The sequence below is a fragment of the Drosophila obscura genome, unplaced genomic scaffold, assembly GCF_018151105.1.
Source record: "Drosophila obscura isolate BZ-5 IFL unplaced genomic scaffold, ASM1815110v1 contig_176, whole genome shotgun sequence".
In the NCBI taxonomy this organism is placed as follows: Eukaryota; Metazoa; Arthropoda; class Insecta; order Diptera; family Drosophilidae; genus Drosophila; species Drosophila obscura.
The window spans coordinates 665,418-692,518 of record NW_024542763.1 but is presented as its reverse complement, the minus strand read 5'-3'; the positions used below and the strand labels follow the sequence as shown (position 1 = coordinate 692,518).

General features: G+C 37.5%; 1 protein-coding gene across 1 annotated transcript; it reads left to right on the top strand.

Annotated features, from left to right (window-relative positions):
* LOC111075307 (sarcoplasmic calcium-binding protein, beta chain) lies at positions 1-26,749 on the top strand. The gene is made up of 6 exons (XM_022368496.1): positions 1-91; positions 198-288; positions 1,776-1,942; positions 23,678-23,758; positions 26,066-26,218; positions 26,284-26,749. The coding sequence occupies exons 2-6, from the start codon at positions 237-239 to the stop codon at positions 26,398-26,400; spliced, it is 570 nt and encodes a 189-aa protein (XP_022224188.1). The 5' UTR covers positions 1-91; positions 198-236; the 3' UTR covers positions 26,401-26,749.
* Positions 26,750-27,101: the final 352 nt, after the last annotated feature.

The window sequence follows — 27,101 nt, the reverse complement described above, 5'->3', positions numbered from 1 at the left end:
GTTTAGATACATGCAATTTAAATGGATGTTGCGAATGTGTCTGACTTTGGTTTGAGCAAATTTAGTTAGTCTGAAGTAAGCAATTCTAAAGGTAAGGAGCTATTATATTTACTATGTCTGGGTCGTAATATTTAGCCTTCATTAGACTGTAAGATTTTTGTTCTTCTTCACACCAAAGTTTGATTTTCCAATTTCAGCACTTTTATGCGGATTAACAAAATAGAAATACCATCATAATGGCTTATTCATGGGATAACCGCGTTGATTTCGTTGTTCGGTACATGTATGGTAAGTTTTAAAGACTTATTGTATTCCAGTACAATATATTTCAAAAAATTAATTTTAAAAATGATAAGTCAACACTATAATCGCGTTTCCTGGCCATGAGATAGCTTTTCAAATTATCTGATTCAGAAAAGGATCGATTGGGGGTTTATAATAAAGGTGTGGATAAACCCGTTTAATAAGGTCACAAACGCTAATTACATTAATAACGAAAATCTGTTATCGATTCAGGAGATGATCCCCATACTTCAAAGAGTCAATGTCTGGAATGAATAGATATTTATATCCTGACTGTAAATAATTGTATTAAAAGTAGAGTATAATATTAAGCTAACCTTAAAATACAAGTGACAAGTGGAGCAGTGGTAATCGTAAACACAGGCAAACTGCAATCTAACACACAAAGCACAAAATTAAGAAAATGCAACCGCTAAAACGGGTATTATAAATAGATGATTATGGCTCTCACTGACTGACTGTCTTTCCCAAAATATTGCTTAATTTGTGTGCAAAATAAACCTGCATTCCCACACAAAGAACCAGCCTCACAAAAAAAAGAAAACAATAAATGAAAATATTAGTCAATAGAAGAAAAATTAGGAACATGATTAAAACAAAGATAATCAGGAAGTCTCCGGTTTTCACTTCCACAAAAAATTGTACTTTACTTTTCAAAACGAAAAGTCAGGCGCTCCCGCACTCGTAAAACACAAGACTTTTCCGTTTTCAAAATGGCAACAAAATCTGAATTCATCTTAACAGCTGTGGCAGCACGATTTGTAAGATTTTGTATGAGCTGGCACAAACGCGAGGGTATAACAGCAGTAAATTTGGAGCTTAACAGTACAAAGAGTACAAAATTCACAAAATTGGATTCCAGAGCGCCTTGAAATGAAAAGTATGACTTTTTGCTGAAAAGAAAAACGCAAAGTGAATGTGTAAGCCGGAGCCTCCCTGAAGAGATAAAAGCTGACAGAAAAAAAAGCTCCCATCTGTAAGAAATCTAAAATTGAGCTCAAAGGCTATGTATAAGGCCATATGCTATGTAGAACAGAAAGAGGCAGACGGAAAAACTAAGAATATGAGCAAAGTAAACATGTTAGACAGGGTCGATAATGCTGTCCTTTTTTCGGTGAAAAAATTATTGAAGAAGATTATAAAACCTTTTGCAAGTACATATGTACATATATAAAGTCGCACTATTTTTTACGACTGTTTTGAAATGTTTGATTTCCCAACCAAGCGTCAAGGTTTCTGTTCGAGAAACGAAGCTAAAATAATTTTCTGCAGTATTACGAATGTTTGTTGTTCTCGAACTTACGTCTTCCTTCCATTTTGCGTGGCATTAAGTTACCCTTAAGTAAAGTGTTAAATTTCATTTACCCGAAAATTTGAATCAATCATTAATACTGACACCAAAACTTTAAAAGCAGCTTTAAGGTATGCTAAAAATAAAATTAACTATTTAAATTTCCTTATTCGTTTTTTAGACATTGACAATAATGGATTTTTGGACCAAAATGACTTTCTTTGCATGGCTGTAAGAGCCTGTGTTGTTGAGGGAAAGGGAGATTGTAGCACTTCTCGGCTAGATGACTATAAAAAACTTATGACAAATTTATGGGATGAAATTTCAGCCATTGCTGATGATGATAAGGTACGGTAAATCAAATAATCAATCATAATCAATTTAAAAAAATATTCCCTTTTGTTCGTACATAACACAGTGATACAACTTTTAGTTTTTTCCTTATTAATAATGCTTGCTTTGACATTTTGCCTTAAAGCAACGCATCGGTTCTTGAGAACGTTGTGAGCCTAATTGTATTAAGTATTAATTATGTTCAAAAGTGTCAAATTAAATCATTTGACTATGTGAAGTGATTTTTTGTGGTTCTTGAGCATACCGATGCACTAAACAGGCTCCAGATTTCACCAATCTAGCACAGAAAAATAATTAACAGAAATAACTAAAGAAGCGACAATTACCTGGTCTTGTATCAAATTGTATATGATTCAAAAAATACTCTTTTATTTATAACCTTTTTTAAATTTAAAGAAAAACGTTCCTCGTTGTGAGTACCGTCTAAAGTTGTGCTACTTTTAAGCCCGGTAGTCAGTCAGTCCGGTTTTTAGAATATTTTATCTGTTTCCATTTTTCCGCCGATCCGCCCAACCCCCGTTCAAGATCTTTCTCCTCCGCCAGAGGGCGCACACTGCAAAATGCATAGTTTTGAGAAAAGATTGCAACCGGGGAACCCGCAACGCGGTCAAAGTGCCATGAAAGTGTCACAGCTTGCAGGAGATGAGGAAAAATATATAAACCATGCACTAGCAGCATGAACGCCAACGAGATTTAGAGAATGTGTCGAACAAGGTACAAAATAGGCATATCCGCTTACAGCAATAATTCGAACTTGCCGACCTTTATGTTTACCGGCAATATTGCAACCATTATCATACGAGCATTGAGCTTTGCAGAACCTTATATCAATGCTATTCTTTTTCAATTTGTTTAAAATTTCTTCAGCCAATCCTCCGTTAGGTATTTATTTTGTTTTAATGAGATCAATAATTCTCTCTTCAATAGAGAAAGATTCATCATCGGTAACATAAACGAATCTCATAATCTGTGTCATCTGTTCATTATGAGCCATATCTGGCGTGAAATCTGGTCTTGAAATGGTTTAATATAAGTGTTTGTATTTGTATAGTTAGTCGGAGTTGCCCGTGTGTCCAGGCAACTGCGAAATGTTGTTTATTGTTGTCAAACATATTTAACTTAGTAGCTAAGGCTAAGGATTCCCGAAAGGCCGGGAAGCTTCTGTGTCGGTCCATGAAGGGCACGGCCTTTTTATTCTATGCTTCAGGTTTGACATGATATCAGCAGCAGAGCCGATCTGCAAAGAGGTGGCAAAAATAAATTAATTTTTTGAACGCCTGAAAGCGTTCGAAAGCGTTTGAAAGCTCTGAAAAGCTTTCAAAAATGCAAAATCGGATTTAAAGTTTAGGAAATATGAGCAATCAAAGTTAAAAATTGTTTCCGTGTGCAAAAATTAAAATAAAATTAAAATTAAAAAAAAAGTATATTTTTGTATAAAAGCCCATATAAACTTAGGTAAAGGAATATTCGAAGAGAAGGTATACAAATTTCGGGAAAACAAAAATATACTTTTTTAAAGTCAAGTCAAAGTTGAAAAACGTTTAAAAATTCGGTCAATATTCTAGTGATTTCATATATTTCATCCATTAGACATGTGATATCTGAAAATAAATCGGAAAATAGTTATTCTATAGAAATTTTAAGCTTATGAAATATTCTTTACAAAATAACTGTAACAAAATTTGTTTAATAATTTTGCACCGCAAACAGGCAATTATTCACCGGAATCATAGTTCAGCTTCGACTTCTAGACACTGTTGCACCAGTTTATCTTGCAGACTACATTTTGGAAGATTTTCCTTTTAAATGCAGTTTATTTCATGAAGATATCTTGATTCGTCCAGAAGTTATCAGTTTAGCATTCTCTCGCTCTTGTAACTTTTTGTGTAGTAACGCTCTCACTTATAAGCTGTTGGTGCAACCACTTTCCTCTCTCATCTTATTTTTACACATTTCGCTTTAAGCATTGCTCTAAGCATTTGCTGTGCACAGTGTTCTGATTGATATTTGTTTTGAACTTTTTTTCCCGAAATAAAAAAAAATTAAAGACATCAATATGGAATTTTCTGTCGTCTGTGCCAAAAAAAACCTGCAAGAAACAGATCACCCATGACCAGCCCAATATCCCTTGCTGGCTTTGCGAAAGCGTAGTGCACGCAAAATGTGTAGGGATCTCGGGCCGTGTAGGAGACGCCATTTCCCAAAACAACGGACTGCATTATAGTTGTAAGGAATGCCGTGCTGTGGAAAACGACATGCGTTCGTTCATGAGGCAGACGCGGAGTGGCTTCAAAGAGCTAATCGTAGGCTTTAAGCAGTAATATGATCGGCTCTTGGCCATGGACACTCAGTTCAGCAGTTTACAGCTGCTGGCTGAGTCTCCGAGGCGAAAGAAGTCTACTCCGCGGGACTTGCAAGTGCTGACAGTCTGTAGAGAGTCCGTGTCCATCGAGTCCGCACCCAACCCCTTAACTATTCCCTCAGTTTCGCTCCCACCAGCTAATAGATGACCAGGACCACCGGATACTGCCATCACAGGTACTAGGCCTATGGTGCCAAAACCACTGGTGGGAGTCCCACCAAAGCGACAAGTTTTTGTCTCGTGGCTAGCCCCTGACCTCACATCCAATGATGTGACCGCTTTTATACAAAGCAAAATAAAAGCCGTCGGCTTAAAGGTGGAAAAATTTAACTTTTCTTACGCCAGGGAGATATCTTCCTTCAAGATAAGCGTCTCCCCAACTCAATTTGAAACCATTTGTTCCGCCAACTTTTGGCCAGAGCATTTGGTGGTTAAAGAGTTTAAGGCTAAGAAAAAGAATATGCCCCCCATTACTCTTCCTAGCATTCAGACGAGTGCTCCATCTCCATCCTCATCTTCCACCTCTACTTCCACCCATCCAAAAAACTAACTTCCTCTCTTGTAGTTACCTACCAGAATGCTAGAGGCTTGCGTAGTAAGCTCAGCACTCTTTTCCTTGAGAGTCTCGCATTCTCGTCCCACGTTATTGTGTTTACCGAGACCTGGTTAAAGCCGGACATCCTTAGTTCCGAAGTTTTGCCAGGTCGGTACACAATTTTTAGAAATGACCGTTGAGGTGGTGTCCCCATTGCAGTGGACTCAAAATTCACGTCGGAACATTTCATGGTCCAGGTTCAACAAGACCTGGAATTCCTGTGCGTAAAACTGATTCTCCCAGGCTTTTCCATTTTCATTACTTAACCGCTGCTTTCGTAAAGCCGAGTTTACGAAGCTTAATAACCTCACTAGTGATTTCGATTGGTCCGCTCTGTATTTGTGCACTGACGTTATGAAAGGCACAAACATTTTTTACAATGTACTTGACACATTTTTTGATTCTTGTGTCCCACTTTGTTGTCCGGTTAGATCTGGAAAGCCTCCTTGGTTTACTAAAGAGTTATCCAGTCTAAAAAACTTAAAATCAAGACTTTATAAAAAATTTCGAGAAGTTGGTTCTCCCTCTTCTCTTTCTCACTATGTAATAGCTCGGACAAATTTCTCCGTTCTTAACGCTCAATGCTATAAAAACTACCTATCTCGATGCAGGATACGATTTTCACAGGACCCTAAACAGTTTTACAGCTTCGTAAATAGTAAGCGTAGAACGTCCGCACATCTATCCTCGTTATCTTTTCTCAATATGTCAGCAAACAATGATCAGGCAATTGCCGATCTTTTTGCCAAATTTTTCCAAACAACCTATTCTCATGAAAGCTACTCTGGTCAGCCGTATCCATACAGTTTACCAAGGTCGAATGGCATCTTCAGCCCCTTGTTAAATGAAAGCTCACTGCTTCATGATCTTCGACTAGTTAAGCCGGTGTTTTCACCAGGTCCCGACGGAGTTCCCGGCTGTGTACTTAGGTACTGTGCCGACGCTCTGTATGGACCCCTGCTTAAACTATTCACCCCATCCATTAACTCTTCATGCTTCCCCCCATCTGGAAGGAATCTTTTATTATTCCGCTCCATAAGAAATGTAGCAAGTCTGATGCAAATAATTATAAAGGTATATCTAAGTTATCCGCTATTCCTAAAATGTTTGAAAAAATTTTAACTCCGCACTTGCAACATCTCTGCAAATCACTTATATCTCCGTCTCAGCGCGGATTTATAAGGCGACGATGAACAACCACAAATTTATTAGAGTTTACCTCTGTTATCATTAAAGGCTTTCAAGGTAACTTGCAGACGGATGTCATTCACACTGATTTCAGTAAAGCATTCAATTCTGTAAGCCATTCCCTTCTAGCACAAAAACTTGACCTTTTAGGGTTTCCGCCTAATCTTTTGAGATGGATTTCTAGCTACCTTTGTTCTAGGTCGCAAAGAGTCCTCTTCCAAAACTCCTGCTTCTAGAGTACCACAGGGCAGCCATCTAGTCATCAGCCAACTTTTCACACTCTTTATTAATGATCTGCCTTCAGTATTAACAAACTCTCGAATACTCATGTATGCGGATAATGTTAAACTCTGTGTCCAGTATAAGAACATTTCATTTCACTTTCGCTTGCAATCCGATCTCAATAACTTTCAGTCATGCCGTTGTGCAAATATGTTACACCTAAATGCCTCGAAATGCAAAGTAATGACATTTTATCGCTCCAGCCCCTTTTCGGCTCCCTATAGCCTCTGCGGTGGTTCTGTTGAGAGAATTACCTTGGTTTATGATCTTGGTATTAAACTATAGCCCAAGTTAAAGTTTTCTTAAAAAATTTCTACCGTGGTATATAAGGCCTTGAGCGTGCTTGGGTTTATAAAGAGGTGGTCAAAGGAATTTGACGAAAACTCTCTATATCTCGCTTGTTCGTCCGATTTTAGAGTACGGCTCTTGTGTATGGTGCCCCCAGTACAAAGTACACCAGGACCGTATAGAATCAGTCCAGAAATACATTTTGCTCTGAGTGGCCTTAACTGGGATGCAGGTGTGAGACTGCCATCTTACCCTCGTAGATTGCTTTTAATAAACCTTCCAACCTTAGTTAGTCGTAGAAAAATGCTTGGTGTGATTTTTATGCACAACCTGATCAAGGGTGACGTAGATAGCCCTGACTTGTTGAGCCGCATAAACTTTACGATTCCCATTAGATCTCCTAGAAACTTTATTCCTTTGTTCCTTCCGCTTTGTAGATCGAATTACTCCTTGCACGAACCATTTAGGGTCCTATGCTCGGACTTCAATTCCCTCTACCATATAATATCCACTACTAATTCCCTTCCTCTTCTTAAATCACTAATACTAACAGACCTTTCCCGTAATTAGTACTGTTTCTTAGCTATCTTTGCATGTTTAGCTCTTTGAGTTGTGTTTAGCTCTAATTTTCCTCGATATTAAGTCTAACACCTATCTTTCCTGCATGCTCGCGATTGGTTCGGTAACACGCGTCGCGCGTCATGCGGCAGTGCCCCTCGGTCGGTTGGGCGGGAGGAAGGGCTGCGTTTCTGCCTGGGTTCCGTGCGTAAAGGGCTTCGGCTTGGTGTCGCATGGGCCACTTGATGGTGCATGACGACTACTGTGCGTCGTCTCGTCAGATATGCATACGTATGTACAGATAGCGACAGCGCATCGCTGATGAAGCGACGATGCTAACTTTGACACGATCGGTCTATGCTTGCCGTTCAGTATATACAAATGTTTTGCTGATTTATTTGGTAGTTCTTATGAGTATGTAGCTATTATATTTTATGAATGCTTGTAATACAACAGCAAAAAATAGAGCTTTATAAGTCTCTTGGACAATTACGTAATTTACTTTACTTGAAAGTAGGAGCTACTTCACTCATTTTGAGTTTCGTTTGAAAAATGTGTTACTCCTCCTGGATTTTTTACTCGATGTGACAGCGTATTTCTGGTGCAGCAGTTTAAAGTAAAATAGTATTTGTATCATCAAAATCAAAAAATTTGGTTGCAAGACGGACATACGATAGACAGTTATCGGCTCGACTATTGAAGGTTTCCTTTTATAAACCCTTAAACTCTTCGAGAACTGGGTATAACTACGAGAAAAATTAATTGTTGACCACCAAAATCAACTTTAGATAATAGGATAAATAAGAGATATACATATGTTAAGCCTATTGAGCCCTAAATTTTAAAAGATTTTTCTTTCAAAGTGATGTAGATATCCTATTTCATTCAGAAGCTATATATTTAGAAAGCTGATATGGCACAAGTGCACACTGTGTGGCATTTAAGGTATCGTTCATAAAAATCTGTGAATAAACGGTTTAGCTAAAATAGTTTGACTAACCCTCGTAAAGTCGAGTACTCAGAGGCGCTAAATTTCCGTCTACCGAAATCAGGGATTCGCAGCCCGGTACTCAGTTCCGAAAAAAGGCCATTCAATACATACTAGAAAAGCAACAATTTAGAGGGTATTTATTAACAATATTAACAATCGCTAATTATGGACTAGGATAAAAATATGTTAAGTGATATTTCAGGGGATATAATATGGTAAAGGGAATTATAATTATTACATAAAACACGGAACGGTTCATGCTGGGCGTAGTTAGACCTACATAAGGGTAATCGGATAGGCTGGAAAGTACGGGTTGGGTTGGATGGAACTGCGAAATCTATCTTTCCTAAAAGTGTTTGGGAGTAAACAATCCCGACAATAAGCTTATGTATAAACATCACCCCATTGCAAATTCTGCGATGGTGTTTAGAGAAGTTTAAGCCTAGATCGGTATGGTGGTAAGAGTCAGCCAGAGTTCCAGTCCAGGTTTCTAAGGGTGAAGATTACAAATTTTTTTTGAACTGATTCAATAAGAATTTATTGCTTTTTGTATTGAGGGATCCACACACAAGAACAATACTCCAATATCAAACGAACTAAAGAGACGTAAAAAGTTTTAGTGACATACGGATCGTCAAACTCCTTTGACCAGAATAAAGGACCAAATGAGGAGGTCGGCGGTGAAAGGTCATAACTTTGCACTTAGAATGGTTCAAAAAAAGTAAGTTGTTCGAACACCACATGTTTAATTCATCAAGGTCAAGTTGTACGCGAGTATGAGAGTACCAATCAGAAAAGGAACGAGAAGGAACGTGTGAGTCGTTTCTTTGGACGCGACTCTACTTTTTATACCCGTACTCAGTCAGTATATAAATTTGTGAGCTTATGATTTATGTAGAATTTTAAAACATTTTACATTTTTACATTTTTTTTGCTACATCTGATATCTACATCTACATTTTGAATGTCGATTTTACATATAAAATGTAAATTATACGTACACAATGTAAATTCTACATATTCACCGCAAAGATCACACACTGCACAGGGGAAAGCAACAAATTAATTAACAAATTAACAAATCAATCTGGTAGATATGCTCATTCTGTAGTATCGTTTGCGTTTTTAGTTTTATCGTTTCTTTAAAATTGTGCCTGCCACAGATTTTCGTTCTTTGTGTGGGCGGAAGGGGACGGGGCAAAATTTTGAAATACACTTGTAGCAGTGTGATATCACATGAGTCTGGGAACAAAATTTGGTTTCTCTAGCTCTTATAGTCTCTGAGGTCTAGGCGCAAATCAAGACGGACAGACGGACAGACAGATAGACATAGACTAGGCTATTTATGCTGATCAAGAATATATATACTTAATGGTATCGGAAAGGATTTCTTCTCTGCGTCCACTTTTAACGTAAATACAATATACCCCTTAACTATTTTTGAGTACGGGTATAAAAACAGACTTTAACGTCATCAGCATACATTAATGTAGTTGAGCGCAGAATAACTTGAGGTAGGTTATTTACAAACAGTTTGAACAGCAGCGGACCTAAATGACTTCCTTGAGGAACACCTGAGTTTACATTAACGACATTTGACAAAACATAAGTAAACAAAACACGCTGTAAACGGTTCGATAGATACGACGATAACAAATTTATAAGATTTGTAGGAAAACCTAATAAGGATAGCTTATGGATCAGCAAAATATGATTAACAGAAACGAAAGCCTTGCTGAAATCTGTAAAAATTACATCCGTTTGCAAGCAGCTTTGATATCCGCGGTTGATTAGAGACGAGAACTCCAAAAGGTTAGTCTATGTTGATCGATGTCTACAAAAACATGTTGCGACTGGGATATTAAACTACACCATGCGTGTTGCAATTGACGAGTAACAAGTTGCTCGAGCAGCTTTGGAATAGCAGATACCGCGGTAGTTTTCGATGTTAGGGTCCAGTTTTTTATGAAGAGGAATTAGGTAGGACTCGTTCCAAATCACGGGAAGGCGAGAGCGGTCCAGAGATAAATTAAAAAGGAAGGTCAAAGGTTGACATAGGGCTTGAGCACAATATTTTAGAAGGCAGCTCGAAACTTTATCTGGACCCGCAGAGAAAGAGATGTCAATCGATGACAAACCTTAAAAAACTACGTTTTCTTCGAAGAAATAAAGAAATACGTTATTTGCATAAGGTAGATGGTATGGATAAGAGGAGGATGGGTCGTAGGTATGCGATAAGTACGTCGATTGAAAGAAGGCAGTAAATCAATTTTTGAATACCTTGAGCTGATGATTCTGTTTTATCTAGTAAATGAAGCGAAGGAGGGACTTACGTTTTGAGTTGACAAACGAAAAGAATTTTTTGAGATCATTTCAGAATTTTGTACTCTATTGGGAACGATAGACTACTAACATTGACTATTGACAGTAAGAAATTGTGAGCGAACAAAATAATATTGAGCAAAGACAGATATTGAACCAGTTTTCTGGTACTTTTTGTAGAGCCGATATTTCTTATTTTTTAGATAGGACAGATACTTGCAGCACCAGGGAGGTTTGGAGGATGCATATGTTGGATTAATATTTTCCTGGGTTGGATCTGCCATTTTAACAAGGGCTCTACGTCAATAGAGAATTACTCCGCTTGGCTCGTGGTGTGGGTAAACTCTCCAACGCAACTACTTTCTCGGTATTACAAACCAGAGCTCCGAGACAATTACGTAATTTCCCTTTGTCTCTATATCTGACTCCCTCACACTCACCCTGCAGAGGAACAACTCGACGTGCGCTACCTTTCTCTCGCTCCTTTTATCCTCTCCGAGCGAGTTTCTCAGAATACACTCGCTAATGAACACCTGGGCCGACATAGAAACAACTGCAACTCGGCCAAGGAGATAAAACAGACGACAAAGAGCGAAGTACAAAGGAAACAGTGATAATACACTTAGAACAATCAAAAAAAGGATTCGTACGCAACCGACAGACTAAAATACACTGGGAATATTATTATTATCCGATATATATAAGGAGACTACTGGAACATAGGTATTAATGGCTGAGTTTCAAGTATCGTAAAAAGAGTTTCCTCTTGCGTTCATATTCGATAACGATTAAAGAAAGGACCAATCAACTTGCAAGAGATGTAGTCTTAGATCGGTGAAATTCGTTATGCGATAACATTTTATTCGACTTGTTGATGGTGAAACGGTATTAGTACTCGAACACTCGACAACTATAGATAACGTTGGATGATACGGATCTTCAGGAATATCGGATTACCTCTAACAACAGAAGCATTACTGACAAAAGTGAGATCTAGAAGTCTGTCTCTATCGTTTTTTACGGAATTAATTTTGGCGAGGGAGACATCAGTTACACCATCGACAAAATCATGTTGACTACCAAGAAGCAACATGTTTGATTCCTCCTGATTCCAGGGAAGATATGGTATGTTAATATCACCCATTACTATGATCTGATCAGCACAGCCTAAAGCAAAAACCACAGCATATATGGCGGCAGACAGGTGGTTTAAATAAACAACGGGATCAGATCTAGGAGCATTAGATGAACAGGTCAAAAAGATAAATGCCGCTCCAACACGGATTTTCAATACCGTGTATGTTCCTAAATGAAAACAGCTCGGACGAAAAGTCAGTATTTCCTGCAATAAGAACGCCACCAGCAAATGATGGACGATTCGTTCTAAAGGTAGTGAAATTGGAAGAAATTCATGCTATTATGCATTATGCTCAAGCCATGCAGAAAGAAATGGAAAGAAATGAATCGGGGAAAAGAATTTTGAACGAAGAAATACTACGCTTATGTGTAAAATTAAATTTAGTTAAAATGAAGTCCTCAGGAGGTGCTTTGAGATAAGAGCAAAGATGAAGTTTGACATCTTCCGTTGTGTGTTCTGGCATGAGACTAGAGACAATGCTTTGCGAGAAACCACTGCAGAGTGGGCGGAAATGCCGCTTTTTTGGCATTAACACAGATTACCAGAAAGTTGAAACTTGGCAATTGGCTGTTCATATTATTAGTGAATTTCGAATTAATTTTCTGACAGATGCGAATACGTCTTCTTCACGTCCAACATTAAAAATTTGTAATAAATCAATGTTTTTAATTTTTTTAAGTCAAAATAGTTCTAATTACACTGGTCAACACGATTTTTCCTCAAGGAACAAAACCAACTTTTTATTAAAGATTTGGGGCTTAGAAATGGTTTGATGATATTTTTTTTTTCTATGGCAGAACTTTTTTTTTTTAATTTTTGAAAACTGGTATTTTTTTAAAGCTTTTTTCAGAGGTAGCGATAGTTTTTTTCACATAACTTTAGTATCTTACGTCTGGTTGTAAAGAACTTTGCTATTTTGAAAAGGTAATTAAAACAGCTAGAAGTTAAGCTCAAATACTTTGTGATTTCAGCTTACCGTCTGGGAAATACAACCAGACGTAAGATACTAGAGCTATGTGAAAAAAACAAGCGCTACCTTTGAAAAAAGCTTAAAAATAAAATACCAGACTTCAAAAATTCTTAAAAAAAAAGTTCTGCCATAGAAAAAAAACCATAATTCTTTAAAAAATTTTAAATCCCCATATCTATCAGAAAAAGTCGGTTTGGATCCTTGAGGAAAAAAAAAGTTCGGTTTTGTCGAGTAGTGTTATTTATTATTGTTACTTAAAAAATAAAAAAAATATAATTATCCACAGGATCATTTTATGGAAAGAATTTTTCTTTTTTACAAGAAAGAAAAATTGTAATTATTTTCATGTTTTTTTTTTTAGAGGTAGTAGTTTTTTTTGACATAACTTAAATATCTTACAACTTGTTGTAAAAAACTTAATCATTCTGAAACGCTTTTAAATACAGCTATAAATTAAAACAGAATTTATTGTAGGTGTAGCTTACCGTCTGAGAAATATTATCAAATGATAATGATCCTGATCAAATATCGACCCTGTCTGAATTTAATAAATTAATTTGAAATTGCGCAAATATGCGCTTAAGTTGTTAACTCTGTTTAAATATACATACAATAACACACACTACATCATACAAAATATAAGCAACCCCGCGCAATCTCACTACTTCTACTGCAACAAAGATAACTATTTTGAGGCAGGTTAGAAATAAAACATTTGCCGACAAAAGAATTAAAATCAGAACGAAACAAAACAACATTTAACTAAAGCATTAGTTCTGCCATAGTTAAAAAACCATAATTGTTTAAAAAATTTAAATCCCCATCCATTAAAAAAAGTTGGTTTGGTCCTTGAGTAAAAAGAAATTCGGTTTTGTCCAGTAAGTTATATTATACAAAAAATAAAAAAATATAATTATCCAGAGATCATTTTATGACAGATTTTCTTTTTAAACAGGTGACTTTAACGCTACCATAAATATCCAAATAAATGGGGTGACCCAAACAAATATTTTACCAGTTCATTTTTTAAGCCTACGGTTTTTTATGCAGGATTGACATTTTTTCAAAGGGAGTAATAATCAAACTATGATAATATTACAACTTAATGGTTAAAGCATAGTATCCAGCACTGCGGAATCGAAAAATTCCTGTCAAACTCCATATAAAAAAAAAACTGTGACAGGAATGTTTCGTTTACGTATTCCTGGAGTGTGTATCCAGCAACACGAGCGGAATCCACAGATTTTTGTTTTGCAACAATATATGCCGCCAATAACACAATCACTTCATCATCAGAGTGCATTTTTTTCTTTTTTTTATTTTAGCAGAATTTTACAGTTGCCTCTGTTTACAAAACACAGCTGATTCATCAACCCTGTTTTAGCTATGTTCCACACCCTCACGGAATAACTAGCAAATTCCTTGCCGCAATTTTCCGCGGTGCTGGAGACAGCCCTTAATGCCAAAAAAAACGGCACTTCCGCCCAATGTGCACTGCCCTGAGTGGTATTCCAGAAAAGCGAGCTGGTGGAGCTAAAAAGTCTCGGTGCAGGAGCTGAAGAACTAGAGGAGGCGGCAGATCCACCCGCTAACGATACCACAGAAATCAGGGGACCATCACTAGACGGTGGATGCTACTGTGGAAGGCTACATGACTGGCAACTGAATCCGAAGCTACGTTGTCGGAGGCAGTTATCAGGGTGTTAGGCGTGAAAAAGGCTGGGGCGTCTGACGGCGGATTGACTTCCATCGGTGAAGGCTGACCACTTGGAGTTAAAAATGAATCCGTTGGTTGTAGGTGAGAGGCAGGTGTTCCACTAGGTATGGCCAGCAGCAAGTTATTGTTCGGGATTTCATCTTTGCTGATTCGCTCAAGGGTTTGAGGCCTAGAAACTGCGATTCCAAGTTTCTTTGCACTGCAGATAATAGACATTATCGACAGCTGTGGAATCACGGTGCCGAGATAAGAAATAGTCGCAGTGAGAGCAAAAGCGAGATGACAGATTGGGCAGCAGAGCAAGCACGACAGTCAGCCTACTGCTGACTATGTATGTACATTTATTTATGTATATGCAGGGCAGACGGTCCAGCGACGCGATGAAAGCTAACTGCGAACTCCAATAAAGCAGAGACGCCGAGATATAAGTCAAAAACGAAGAATGCAGTCGACGTTCGGTGAGAGTGAGAGCAAGAGTGCGTGCAGCTCTTGTACGTTTCAGAGAGTGAATAGACGATGCAACGGATGATGCGCGAGAACGGTGAGCACCGAAGAGCGATGATCCAAAACAACAGATCAAATAGCAATAAAAATTGCTTAGACACAAACAATGAAACGGCAAAAAATGAGAGAGCGAGGCAAAAACGCGACCGTCTTCAGCAGTTAAGTCTCTTACAACCGATGGTACTTTCCCATCTCGAGCGGAACATAGAAATATTTCGTCGTCCAAAAGGCTCATAAACACACACACACACATTAAAAATGGAAGGAAACAAGTGCCAACCGGCTAAAAAAGTGCAACAATGAAGACAAATTCAATTTAATTAAGGCATTCGAATGAATACAGATTATATGGATTTTAATATTTATTAATTTTATACCGGGTATTCATTTTATTAATTTATAAGGAGATAAAAACATGTTGATTGCATTTCTGTTCTATTTGTAAGCAAAAAAAACAGTGTAACCGTAGAGCAGACTTGCTGACTTTAGACACACTGTGCACTGAGCGAAATATATAGCACTTTCGGTCGAGCAATAGGCCTAAAGCCTAGGACTCAGTTTCGAAAAAAATGCTCGCAAACAAAATCAGTGTTGATATTCGTAGGAAATCGATAAGAAATTTGTTCGTGCATAAACTGTTTTCTAGGGTCTATACGGAATTCAGTACTCAGTTCAACAAAAAGAAAGGTCGATTGATACTAGAAAAGTATACGATGGTATTTGCTGGTATTGGTTGGTATGTTCCTAGCCGCTCGAAAAATATATCAATGTCCTATCTTCAGCATAGTACTCAGCTCCAAAAAATTGTTGCAAGCAAAATGTGTCATATATTTTTCTAGCGTCCAGAGACCACTGCATTCCGTACGGTTACACTGCTCAGACAGCTGTATGGTTTTGTTTACAAATTTGTTTAAAGTTAAAAAAGTTAATAAAATGCAATTCTTCGGATGGGGTCGGTCTTCCCGAGGGCATGTGTCTGGCTATCAGCAGCAGCAGATGGAGGGGCTCCTGTGTAACCGCCAGCGACCACCGTGAAGATAACATGTTTTGAAGAGCAGAGACATGGACATAGACGAAAATAATTTGATAGGCAAACAAAAAACAAATATAATCAATTTATTATAATTGAGATTGGCACCTCTTTCTTTGATAGAGTAGGTACAATCAAAATGTTTCTTTTATATTCATATAAACTAATCAAATTAATACATTTTTATTTCCATTTAATGGACATTCATGTAGTTGCCTTAATTAGATTATATTTTTCTTCGTTATTCAACTATTTAATATGGTTTTGTGCTCTCCATTTTGCAATGTTCATCTTTCTATTTGCTAGATACACTAGCGGAATATGGAACAAATTTATCTTTTTCGAGCGGCTAGCAAAATATAATCATATACCAGCAAATACCATCGGCATTTCTAGTATCTAACGGCATTTTTTTTCTTGAACTGCGTACTGATTACACTAGTCAACACGACATTTAGGCTGTGGCCCAAAATTACTTTTTCTTATAAATTTCGGGGTTTAAAATTTTTTAACGAATTATGATTTTTTTTTATTGTCTAGTTTTTTTTTAAAGAATTTTTTAAAATCTGGTATTTTTTAATATTTTTTTTTCACAGGTAGTGCTTTTATTTTTTACATAACTTAAGTATCTTATATCTGGTTGCATAGAACTTTGCCGTTCTAAAAAGCTGACAAATGCAGCTATAAATCCGACCCAGACAATTTGTAGCTGCAGCTGAACGTCTGGAAGATACTTGGCATGCATTTTTAGTTTTATATAGACGCATTATTTAGGCGTAGTTTAAGGTATCGCTTAAAAAAATCGATGGATAAGCCAAGTTGCAGCAATTTAACCAAAACGACTCCAAACTCAGTTTACCCGAAAAATACCGTAAAAATTGCTGGTCCAACTGCCAAAATGGGATTGAAGGAAACAGAAAGGACCTGTAATTTCGGTTTTACCGAGTCCTAGGTATGAACAGTTACTTTTCCTCCAATGCTGTGGAGAAAACCACAGATTCACGGCTCTGAATGTTTCTTTTGTTCATTCAAAACAACCATCCGAAACAATCTGGTCAAGGCTTTACGCTTCGTGCTCCTCCGCCACTAGAGGAAATACCGCCACTAAAACTCAAAAAAGAGGAGATGTCGTCTTCGTCGCATGGAACAACGGATTCAAGTAATGACCATTCAGGAGAATATAAATATTGCAAGCCTCTTTCACAGCAAAAATTGAATGATTTTGTGGGTTGGTGGTTGACAGCAGTAAGGAAAGTTTAAAGTTTTGTTACACAATGGAAACCAAAAGCCGTCTGTTCCCATCGCCCATGCTGTTAATATAAACGAAAAATATCAAACAATGGCTAAATTGTTTGAAAATATAAAATACAAACAGCACCAGTGGAAGGTCGCGTGTGACTTATAAGTCGTAGCCATGTTAACGGGATTGCAAAATACTGCTGTTTCCTGTGCCTATGGGATAGTAGAGCTAGAAGTCAGCTTTACTCAAGAAAACTTTGGCCAAAACGGGAGGAAAATACATTGGAAAATTACGACATATAACATGCAGCTCTCGTGAAGTTTGAAGACGTTATTTTACCACCATTACACATTGAGTTGGGACTAATGAAAAATTTTGTTAAAGCACTGGATAAGGAAGGTGAATCGATGAGTTACTTAACAGTTTTTCCACGTCTGTCGCTGGCAAAAGTTAAAGAAGGCGCATTTGATGGCCCCCAAATTCGAAGACTATACTAAAAGATGATGGATTTGAAAATATTTTATCTACGAATGTAAAAGAACTGATCTCATTTCGACTGGTTAAAACAAATTTTCTTGGTAGCAGCAAGAGTGATGATTACGTTAATATCTTTAATATCAACCGTCAACGACTTCAGACGTATTTTTGTATCGCTCCGCCGTGAAAATCAATTAATCGCGATTAATCATAAATTAATTCGCGAAAAAGCGCTCGGGATAGGCATGGGTACTAGTGATCGTGCTGCCCATGAATACCATTCAATCGTGTAATAAAGATAGATAGAATAGAAATAATAGAAAAGAACAAATGTCAACGTTTAAGAGCACCAGCTCGGTAAAGAGCACAAGCACTGTAACCAAAGCCAAAATGAGCCAAGCCCGGCAACAACAACAAGACGAGCGTCGGCGCTCTCAAGCAAAAAACAACGCGTACTTCTCTATACGCTCGCCAAAGGCAGCAGTACCAACAAAAACTGAATCACTGCAAGTGAACGAGGAGAGAGCACGCTCTCTCTCCCCTGCATTGCAAAGTGGGTCATGGAGTGCTAAGTGCCCATACCCCGACTCGTACTGCATAACCAGCGATTTGCTAATATCGACAACAACTAGTACAATGCCCTCGCTCAAAACTGTGTCTTCGACCATAACAACGACAACAACCACTGCAATTGCTCAGCGCCCGATAATGTCGACCCACTGCGACAATCCCCAACTCTCCCAACCAATAAGTTCAAAAAACGCTAACGGAGCGTTAATTCAGACTGGGCTCGATCGCTATTAAAAGAAAATTGAGCCCACAAAATGTAAAGAACAACAATGCAGCTAAAATAACTAAAATAACCGAGAACACTGTGCCACATAAGGCACTAGAAAACAATAGATTTGCGATACTAAGTGTCCCAAATGAAGATAAAGAAACACCCAAGGCCAACAAATTAAGACCGCCACCTATTTATGTTCGACAGGCAAATTGTGCTGAACTGGTAAAAAAATAACTGATACAATTGGCGCGAACACATTCTATGTCACGTCCATTATAAGGGGTAACATAAATGAAACAAAAATACAAGTCAATGACGAACAAAACTATCGATCAGTTGCGAAATACCTCGAAAATGGCTATGAACATAATAAATAGAAATAAAATTCCCCAGCCAATGTTCAAAGTAGAATAAGGAGGACCCATCTGCCAAAAAATATAGCAACTGTGGGGGAAACCATACTGCCAACTATATAGCTTGTCCTGTCTATAAAGAATTGAAAAATCGCCTAAACCAACAAATACTTGCAGCTCGAAACCCGGTCGTCCGACAAAACTTACCATATATACCATCAACTACGACTCCAGGAGTTTCTTTGCTCAGGCGTTAAGTTACAACAACGGGTTGTACGCCTCAGTCTCTAAGCCGACACTTCAACCAACCACAGCTGGAATAATGCAGCTGCGGCATCAAATCAGATCCCAGAAATCTCTACCCAACATACCCCTGCTGATCTATCCCAATTGCCTAGTGGAATTGAGTCACTGCTGGTAACTATAACAAACACAATGGTAGCAATACAAATCTCCTCCTGGAGCTCCTAATCAAACAGAAATCTGTTTAACTGGCCTGTCTAAATATGTGTTTCTGGAATGCAAATGGCACTTCGCAGCAGAAATGCGAGCTCTTACAGTTCCTCGCTCAACATGACATTGACGCCATGCTCATATCAGAGACTCACCGAACAAATAAAAACTATTTTCACCTCGATGGCTATAACTTCTATGCGACAAATCATCCCGATGGTAAGGCACATTGAGGTACTGGCATTCGGATCAAGAATCGCATTAGGCATTATCCATTGCCTTCATTTGGTACACCTTATCTACAGGCAACAGCAATTCATATTGAAATTCAGAGCGGCTACCTAAACCTAGCCGCAGTATACTGCCCACCACGCTTCTGCATTTCCGAAACAGAATTTGTAACATTCTTCGACCTACTAGGTGAACGATTTATAGCAGCTGGTGACTACAATGCCAAGCACACCCATTGGGGATCTAGACTTACCAACCCGAAAGGAAGACAACTATATAACGCTAAAATAACGCCACGAAACAAGCTAGACTTTATTTCTCCGGGCAAGCCCACATATTGGCCCACAAGTCCAAGCCATCATCATATAGACCTATCAGCCTACTGCCTTGCCTATCAAAGATATTTGAAAAGCTGCTCCTGCATCGTATCAAACAACACCTACACATCAACGGTGCCATCCCGATGCACCAATTTGGATTTCGCGAAAAAGATGAATCCATTGAACAAGTAAACCGTATAACCTCTGAGATACGAAATGCATTTGAAAGACGGGAGTATTGCTCCGCTGTTTTTCTTGATGTCGCCCAGGCTTTCGACCGCGTTTGGTTAGATGGCTTAATCCACAAAATCAAAATATTAATTCCACAGAACATCCATAGAATATTGGAGTCATACCTACAGCAAAGAAGTTTCGCAGTACGATGCAAAGATTTCCTCTCTGAATATCATCCAATTGAAGCTGGTGTACCGCAAGGCAGCGTGCTTGGACCGACACTGTATATCATATTCACAGCAGATCTACCGACAAACAGCCTAACAACAACTTCGACATTTGCTGATGATACTGCCATATTAAGTCGCTCCAAGTGCCCAAGAAGGGCCACGGATCACTTATCATCTCATCTGGTGGCCTTAGAAAAATGGCTAGCAGACTGGAGGATACATGTAAATGAGCAAAAGTGCAAGCATGTCACCTTCACGTTAAACAGACAAACTTGCCCTCCATTATGTCTGAACAATATCAACATTCCACAAACCACCGAACTAACATACCTTGCTGTTCATCTGGATAGAAGGCTTACTTGGCGTAAACACATCGAAGCGAAGAGAAATCTACTTAAATTTAAAGCTAGTAATCTACATTGGCTAATAAACACCCGTTCACCACTAAAACTGGAGTACAAAGTACTTTTGTACAATGCAGTTCTCAAACCCATCTGGACATACGGCTCCGAGCTATGGGGAAATGCTTGCGTTAGTAATTTAGAAATAATCCAGAGAGCTCAATCGAAGATACTAAGAACTATCACTGGGCCACCATGGTATATACGGAATGAAAATATCCATAAAGACTTAAATGTAGGATCAGTTAAAGATGAAATTGCCAAAGTGAAATCAAAGTACCAGGCCAAGCTTCAAGCCCATCCTAATAGACTTGCGCAGTCTTTAACTTGGCACACTAGCCATACACGACTCCGGCGAAGAGACCTTCCCACCCAGCAATAATACTTAGCTAGGGACGTACTCTAAGTAATAAAGTGTAATTAATTAAATAAATATATTAGGCTAAGATTTGTATACTTGTCGTAAGTCTCTAAAAGGGAAGATTCGATAAATAAAATCCCGTAATAATAAAAAAAAAATCTTTAATACCTCATTGAGAATTATGAACAGATTGGAGCCAACATGCCACTAAAAATCCATTTTCTGCACTCCCACCTAGACTATTTTCCGACCAACCTAGGGGACGTTAGTGATGAATACTGATCGAGATTTCACCAGCAGTTAAAAGGTATCAAGGTGTTTGGAATGAGAATATGTTGGGCGACTATGTGTGGACTCTCATAAGGGAATCTGATTCGAATGACAAAGGAAGACAGCCAGAAAACTTAAATTATTTTAAGAACAGTAACAAGCAGTAGAAAACCAAATTTATCACATTCGTTTAAAAACTTATAGCAACATAACACCAAATAAAAATTTGTATATCCCTAAAATTTACTGTAAAAACTAAAAAGTACTGATTGTTGTATGGGTTGGGGAATGAAATTCTATATCTCTTTAAAGGTCAACATTTGACCTAAACAGGTATCAATACCTCAGATTGGGCACAACAAAAAAAGTAACTGTCAACAACATTTAATGCAAATACAAAGTGTCTGGGTCGGATTTATAGCTGCATTTGTCAGCTTTTCAGAACTGCAAAGTTCTATGCAACGAGGTATAAGATACTTAAGTTATTTGAAAAATAGAAGCACTACATCTGAAAAAAACATTATACTTTACAAATTTTTAAGTCCCGAAATCTATCAGAAAAAGTAATTTTGGTCCACAGCGGGAATAAAAAGTTAAATTTTGTTGAGTAGTATAACATTACTCGACACGAGTTTTGCTCAAGGAACATAACCAACTTTTTCTTAAAGATTTAGGGCTTAGAAATGCTCTGATGATAATTTTTTTTTTCTATTGCATAATTTTTTTTTGAAGAATTTTTTAAAACTGGTATTTCTTTTTAAAGATTTTTTCAGAGGTAGCGCTTTTTTCACATAACTCTAGTATCTTACGTTTGGTTGTAAAGAACTTTGCTATTTTGAAAAGATATTTAAAAAAGCTACGAGATAAGCCCAAACACTTTGTGATTTTAGCTTACCGTCTGGAAAATATAAAGCATTGAAATGCAAAAACGAGGATATTTGTGTGGTAAAAAAAATACCTTTTGGAAGGTTGCGGGCCCAACTGCCAATTGGGAATTGGGATCGCGCTCAGGTACCAAATGTACAACCCTTTTTCGTTTGCTTTGTTCCCAATCAGTTTCTCCAACCAACCGAAGCAGCATGCCGTGGCACATAACAATCCAACATAGTTGGAATTCGGTTCGTTTGACAGTATGTGGCGCCCTTGATAAGCTTGGAATTACGAATTTGGGGCATAACTTAAAAGTAGCTGATTTTACGGACGACATCATAATCCGCGAGAATTTTATGATTCGTTAATTGTCCCTGAAAAAAGGACTTCTCAAATTGTTGACAGCCTATAAGTGCAAGTGGTGCCACTTAGCCACTTTCCACTTAGCGGAAATATCAGCTGAAACCATGGTAAAATGTTACGAAGGGCCTGGATGTCTGTTGGTGTTTTGAGCCTGTTAAATCATGTTCAGGCATGTTCCGGTTTTCACATTCACTTTGCGTTTTACTTTTTAGCAAAAAGTCATACCTTCATTTCAAGGCGCTCTGGAATCCACTTTTGTGAATTTTTTTACTCTTTGTACTGTTAAGCGCCAAATTTACTGATGTTATACCCACACGTTAGTGCCAGCTCATACAAAAAGGCCTCTGTTATATTTAACAAAAATTTATTGATAGCCAAAGCTCCCACAGCTGTTAAGATGAATTCACTTTTTTTTTAACCTGACCAATTTTTTTCAGATATAATTTTTGGTTTTAAAAAATTATTTATAAAAAGGCCACAAGCTCAATTGTGTCAAATTCATGTCGATGCATCAATAAGTCATCTAGATTTTTCATTTTGCAATTAAGATTGGTTTAGTTGTATAAAAAGCCGGCGAGGAATTTGTTGCCGTTTTGAAAACGGAAAAATTTTTGGTTTTACGAATATAAAAACTACGAATATACTCATTCAGCATCGATAGCTAAAACGAAATATTTATGTCCTGTCCGCCCTTCAGTCTATCCGTCTCGGTCGTGTCTTGTTTCAGAAACTATAAGAGCTAAAGCAACTTTCTTTTGTGTATAGTCCTATGTGATATCACACTGTATAAAGTTTATCCAAATCTTTCTCTTTTTAAATATTATAATAAAAACATTAAGTTGAATTATTTCAAACTAGGGGGCACTCGCTTCACTTGAGCCCATCCCCGGATCACTCGCTCACGATCGCTCCTAATCAACAAAACATTGATACCATTGATGCCATTGATACAGTCATCCGTGTAATGTTTTTAGAAGTTGTTATTACTACTGCAGTGACTTATTTTATTTTCTGCCTTTTCTTCATATTCTCTATCTAACTCACACCCATACCCTTTTCTTCTTCCTCTAACGCAGACCCCCTCCTATACAGATTACGCAATATTTTATTTTCTGGGCCTCTTCATCTTCTTTCTCTTACTCACACACAACACACCTCCACCACCACCACACTTCTCCTTCATTATCTTCATCCTCTAACTAATTCTTGTGATTTGATTTTATTTTAAAATTTTTAAATTATATTCATATTTTTTAGGATGGAAAAATATCTAATCAAGAGTTTAAAGATGCGGTAAAAAAAACTTGCGTGGGAAAAAAGTATGAAGAATTTCCGCAGGTAAGAGCTCAAGCCGATATGAAGTTAATTCCTAATTATAATAATTTTATTTCTTTCCTCACTTATGAATATGTTGATCTTTCACTACTCGACAAATTCACCCTTTTTTATCAAGGAATCAAATCCTTTTTTATGGTTTTTTTTACGGCAGAACTATATTTTAAAGGCCTGTCTCCAGCAACGTGGAAAATTGCGGCAAGGAATTTGCTAGTTATTCCGTGAGGGTGTGGAACATAGCTAAAACAGGGTTGATGAATCAGCTGTGTTTTGTAAACAGAGGCAACTGTAAAATTCTGCTAAAATTCTGCTAAAATTAAAAAAGGAAAAAAATGCACTCTGATGATGAAGTGATTGTGTTGGTAACGGCATATTTTGTTGCAAAAAAAAGAATAATTTTCATCTCTCTTTTTGGTTTTGCGGACAGTTTTTGCCTACATATTGCACCATTCACTTCAGGACTAATTGTTGAACATATATTCCTGAGCTGGGTGTCAGCTGTTCTCTCAGTCCACACACAGTCCCGATAGGCAACTATCGATATAGATCTGTGGATTCCGCGCGTATTGCTGGATACACACTCCAGGAATACTTAACGAAACATTCCTGGCACAGTTTTTTTTATTTGGAGTTTGGCAGGAATTTTTCGATTCCGCAGTGCTGGATACTATGCTTAAATTAAAAAAAAAAACCAATATTTTTCTATGCTCTTTTTCAGAGGTACCCCTTCTCTTTTTCACATAACTTTAGTCTTTTACATCTGATTGTAATGAATTTCCACATTCTGAACGGCTGATAAATGCATAAATTAGGCTTGAATATTTTGTATCTTCAGCTTACCGTCTGTGATATATTTTTTTATTTATAAATGCATCACATTTTCAGAATAGCAAAGTTCATTACAATCACTGAAAATATAATTCTTTAAAATGAAAATTATGACGAAAAAAAAACAAACAATTTTAAAGCCCCAAATCTATCAGATAAAGTCAGTTCGGTTCAGGCAAGCTCCGGTTTTCGGTTATTTTTTCCGTTTTGCGTTTTCAACCAAAACGGTACGTTTTCGTTTTAAGATGCTGCAGTATTCGTAAATTTTTTTTCGGTATATTTTAGTTTTTCATCCCACAATTTGCTGTGCGTTTGTGAGTTTATAGCCTTCTTACACTGCCGCATGATTGTCGAAGGTGCAGAAAAATAATGCGAGGCGTCTACACCAGAGCCACATTTTTTTTCCAATCAATTTTCAGCTTTTTTTTATTGTTTGATGCGGCGGAAACAATTGTTTGCTATCGATACCCCATCGATACAAGTCGATACCCCGAATATTTCCAGCATTTTGTAAAAATACTAGGTGGAATACGGCAACACTGGCCAATGATGCGCCGCATGATTTAAGATGCGGCCTCATCATTGTCTTCTTCTATCCACAGGGCTCTTATAGGCATCATTTTCGCATGTTACGTTTAACGGAAAAGTCCAATGATGCGCTGTAAAAAGAGTAAAAAGACTATGAGGTCAAAAAAATTGTTGTACTTTTTAAAAAATTAAGATTCAGTTTGTTGTATAAAATGCCGTTTACTTTACATTTCGGAAAGAAAAAAGATTCCGATTTACAAACTGCAAAAATGTGCGACAACGGGATCATCAACTGTTGCGTTTTTAAGACTTAATCGGAAAGTTGTTACGAAATTGAAAGCCGGAGTACTGTACTCGTACATAAAGAAAGATACCGAAAATATACGTTAAATTATAAATTAGCAGGGATGAGTTTATACCTGACCTCCGCTTGATATGGGAATAAACTTTCTACCGCATTTGGGTGAAGTATGAGCCAATAGAAGGATCCATCAGGATCAGGAATTTTTCGTTTGCGTTTTCCTGACATGTGTATCCAGCAACATGAACGGAATCAACAGATTTAAATCCATGGTTGCCCATCGAGAGCGAATTTTGAATGCAAGAACAGCTTATACACAGCTCAGAAATATAAACTTTCAATTATTCCTGGAGTGAAAAGAGAAAACTGGGCGCAGAACGAAAAAGATAGATGCAAACTTCTCATTTTTATTGCAACAACATATATATTTTTTGCCTTTTGTTAATTTTATTTGAACATTCACAATTGGCACTGTTTGTAAAACACAGCCAATTTTAGTTATGTTGAACACACTCACGGAATAACTAGCTAGTTCCTGCCAGAAATTCGCCGGAGTGCTGGAGACTGGCCTTTACCAGCAAATCGAGCGATCTGGGAGAAAAATATTTCGCACATAAAGGAATAACAAGAATATATATGATGTTTTTTTGCAGGCGATGAGAGCATTCATTGAATCGAACTTTAAACTGCTGGATATAGACAGTGATGGAATAGTTGGAGTAAAAGAATATCGCTATAACTGCATAACAAGAGTAGCTATCGATGATATATCCCCCATAGACAAAGCGTTCGAAACGCTACTGAATGTGAGCAATATTATAATTAAAAATGAATTACAATTTACAATTAAATTACAAAATTTTCTTTCTAGGATGAAGATCGAAAACGCGGAGGCCTCTCACTAGAACGCTATAAGGAGCTGTATGGTCAATTTTTGGGTAACACAGCTGATAACCATCCAGCAGTAAACCTTTTTGGTCCTTTATAATCAGTTAAAATTTAATTGTCTTCGCTGTTGTTCAACTACTATTTTATTAAGTTTTATTTGTAATTACTATGACTATAAATTTACTACCACTAAGATATAAAGCATTCACATCATTTTGTGTAGAATCGTCAGATAAAGAGTTCGTTAACTTTAAATTTGTATAACTAGGTAGGTCAATTTGCTCTCAGAAGTATAAATAAGAATGCAAATGTATGTTGTTTTGCTCTCATATAAAGGCTCTTAAGTAATTTGCCTCACTCTCGAAACCTGCAAGATATAATTATATTGTTGCGTTATAAATAAATTGTAATAAGCTTAGCCCAAAAAATAAATCACAGCTTGAAATATAGCTAGAGCATTTGTGTATTATGGAATATCCAGCGTGAATAGTTCAGAAAAATAATGAAAGTTTGTGATTCGGTAAGTTGTAGTGCATTCAGGCAATGCGTTTGGTCTAATATATTTAGACACCACTCTAGCGACCAATTGCAATATAATGCAATCCAACGGCGGTCAATGTCGCTGTTCGAAATGCGATGCGTCTGCATGCAGACCGTGAGAACTTTAGAAACGTGCATTAAACAGCTACCGCCCGCCGCTGTCCGAAATGTGACGCATCATCATCTTGACTGTGAGAACTTTGATAAGAGGGCATGTTTCCCACGCCACCTGCATGGCTTTTCTGAAACGTAAACGTAAAA